The sequence below is a fragment of the Etheostoma spectabile genome, chromosome 6, assembly GCF_008692095.1.
Source record: "Etheostoma spectabile isolate EspeVRDwgs_2016 chromosome 6, UIUC_Espe_1.0, whole genome shotgun sequence".
NCBI classification, from domain to species: Eukaryota; Metazoa; Chordata; class Actinopteri; order Perciformes; family Percidae; genus Etheostoma; species Etheostoma spectabile.
In genome coordinates, this window is record NC_045738.1 from 16,235,685 (window position 1) to 16,238,822 (window position 3,138).

At 45.6% G+C, this 3,138-nt stretch overlaps 1 protein-coding gene across 5 annotated transcripts in view; it reads right to left on the minus strand.

The window, feature by feature from the left end:
• The window catches only part of LOC116691689 (prelamin-A/C), a 36,560-nt gene that overhangs the window by 4,444 nt on the left and 28,978 nt on the right, over positions 1 to 3,138 (minus strand). For all 5 annotated transcript variants that reach the window (XM_032519521.1, XM_032519519.1, XM_032519520.1 and 2 more), the window contains 4 exons: positions 2,952 to 3,077; positions 2,612 to 2,832; positions 1,413 to 1,773; positions 958 to 1,065 (listed from right to left, as the gene is read on the minus strand). In XM_032519521.1, coding sequence (XP_032375412.1) covers positions 958 to 1,065; positions 1,413 to 1,773; positions 2,612 to 2,832; positions 2,952 to 3,077 — 816 coding nt within the window. The remainder of the gene's footprint in view (positions 1 to 957; positions 1,066 to 1,412; positions 1,774 to 2,611; positions 2,833 to 2,951; positions 3,078 to 3,138) is intronic.

A 3,138-nucleotide genomic window follows, 5' to 3' on the forward strand; every position in this document is an offset into this window, starting at 1 on the left:
GGACCCACAAGATCTCGCAAATTCATGTAGAATAGAACCACAAAACCAACAGTTTGTTTCCATCCAGAGGAATAGAGAGAAAACAACTCTGTGCTGTGTTTTCAAGGTGTAGTGCAGGAAAATATGATCTGCCGTGAGCACGGTCTATTTTATATTGTTTCTGTGCTCAACTTCCTGTCCTGCACTATCTGCTGAATTGCTGTGGAGCGCTCTGGCGTCCGGCAAAAATAGAAGCGCTGCGTATCTGCTCCGTAGGGCTGCGGATCACCGGAGCTGGGACGGAGTCAGGACGCAGCCGTTCTGCCGCCAGTGAAAATGCACACATTGACTTTAATGGAAACCTAATGACTCCGACGCCGTTGCAAAGCGGATCCACAGCCATCATGCACTCAGTGGAAATTGGGGGCAAGTTAAAGCGTCATTGGCAGAGATGTGTATTACATCACCCGCATGCCTTTGCGCATGCACCACAAAATAATGCTCCCCAGCACTACTAGTGGTCAAAGAAAAAGTACCTCTATGTGAAGATAATCAAATCATCAATGGACAGATCAAGAAACAGACAAATCTAGTAAACAACTTCGGTGATGTACGTCATTCCTGAAACCCGTACTGTGTTTGGTGAAAGTGCTTTTAAAGTTTTTTGCTCAGTTGTCTTGGTGTGAGCTACAAAGTCACCTAAATCTAGATTATTTCATTAGCATGGAAGATTTTAGAAATAGGATTTCCTGACCGCTGAACGCCCATGTCCTGATACAGAATTCTTATTTTCTTAGTGTTTAAATTTAAAAACATTTTTTGTATTAAGTCTGTTGCTTGCCGTTTCAGTATGTTGAGACTTTGTTGCTGCTGACTTGACCAGGACTCCCTTGTAAAAGAGATTCTGAATCTCAATGGGATTATTTCCTGGTTAATTAAAAGGTAAAAAATTAAAAAAAAATTAAAAAAAAAACTTACAGTGACAGTTCCTCCAGCCTTCAGAGTGAACTTGTTGGGAAACTTGTAGACGATGGCGCTGGCATTACCTACTTGTCTCTTCACCTGCCAGTTGCCCAGAGATTGGTCCTGCATGAGTGTAAAAGGAAAAGAGATGGACGGTGGGACAGAACATTTAAAAACAAAATAGTCTTTTGGCCCATGAAAGTTTTAACAGACCGAAAAGGCTGAAGCTGCAGATATTTACAGCTATCTTAGAATACATACTCTGCTATCAAATGTTACCAGAATGCTACTTTTGATCAAACATTGGTTAATTAAATTATCAAAAATTGTTAGTTACATATAATTATGTAACCAGAACAGTCAATTAAAAATATGTTACCACCTTTTAAAGTGCAGTCTTAGTACTGTGAAATCATCTTAAACCAGGTTAAAAGAGTTGGAAAAGCCAACTGGTAGAAGGACTCACTAACCTCGTCAGCCTTGTTGCTGAGACGGACGAACTTGCCCTCCAGGTCAACCTCATCCACTGTGATGCGGCCGCTGGCTGAGGCATTCTGACTAATGCGAGTCTTGGTCACAGAGCCCCCCACCATGCTGGAGCTCTCGCTGTCGTTGTCATTGAGACGCCGCTTCTTGGTGCTGGCTGCTCCGGAGGAGTTGCGGCTGCTGGAGGCAGTGACAGCCGCGGGGGTGCCAGTGCCGGTGGAGTGGACCACGCGGGTGCTGTGGCTGTGGCCTGAGCCGGAGAGCACGCGGCTGGTGTGGCTGTGGGCTGAGCCTGAGGTCCGTGCCACTGTGACCTTTGTGGTGCCGCCAGGTGACAGACGCAGCCTAAAAAAGGAAAGAGATTTAGATGATACTACTGTATCCAACATGCTCAAGTGATTGGTTGACGCTCCAAGAGCCCAGAACCAGAAGTGATCGAGAAGAACTGCCTTTGCCGTTATTGCAGCAGGCTCAAAGAACCCCGTCGGCTGCACTGACAGAAAGTACGTAGAGCTTGAGCTTTACCATTCCTATGAGTATTTATTTCTAAAAACAAGCTGGGCTCAGTCACTATGACGTTAGAACCATGTCTTCCACATCATGGCCAAAAATACGTGAACAACTGAACATTACACCCGTAGGCGATTGTTGACCATCTCATAGAACCATGGGAAAAATATGCTGCTATAACAGCGTCCACTCTTGTGGTTTTAAGCTTTCCGCCAGGACCTGGCTGCAGGGATTTGCTCCCACAGTCAGGGCTTTGTGCAGACCAGTCAAGTTCTTCACACCAGCTGGGAAAAAAACATTTCTTTTTAGACCTGACTTTGTGGGGGGCACTTCACCCAAACTGTTGTTCCCCAACAAAGTTGAAAGCATGCTGTTGTCTGAAATATCATTGTATGCTATAACAATAAGATCTTTCTTTATTAAAATGAAGGGGTCCAAACCATTAAAAACCAAAAGTAAATAAGCATGTGGACAGGTATGTCTGTATGTAGGGTATGGGGATTCTAAGTAGGTGATCTGTTCTTGATTAGCAAAGTAAGTAGAGATTACAATGACTTTACGGTTTCTTTTTTTTTACTGTTTACTGTATTTTTACTGATCTTATTTTCATATTTCCTACTGACCTGTACACCTTCAGGTGTCTATGTTATCTACTGTTTTACAACAATCTCACCTCTCCTCCTCTCCCTCCAGCAGCTTCCTGTAAGCGTTAATCTCCATGTCCAGGGCCAGTTTGATGTCCAGCAGCTCCTGGTACTCCTCCAGCTGCAGCATCAGCCGAGCTCGGATATCAGCCATCTCCCGCTCTTTGTCCTCCAGCCGCCGCCGACTCATGTCCCGCTCCCTTGACATGGTCTCCTCCAGCTCCCGCACCTTGGACTCGCTCGCTGCCAGCTGATTTAGAGAGAACACACATACAAAGGTTAATCAATTAAGACCAATTAAGCCAATTAAGCTGTCTGTACACTCCTTGTAACAGTACAAAGTCTGTGTGTGTGTGTGTGTGTGTGTACCTGTTTCTGCAGAAGGCTGAGCTGGCCTGACATGCCCTCCAATCGCACACGGGTCTGCTGCAGCTCTTCATGAGCAGCTCCCACCAAGTGGCTGTTCCTGTCAGCTGAATGACGAGCATTCTCCAGCTGACATACGGGGGGGGGAGAGAGAGGGGGAGAGGGGGAGAGAGAGAGAGAGAGAGAGAGA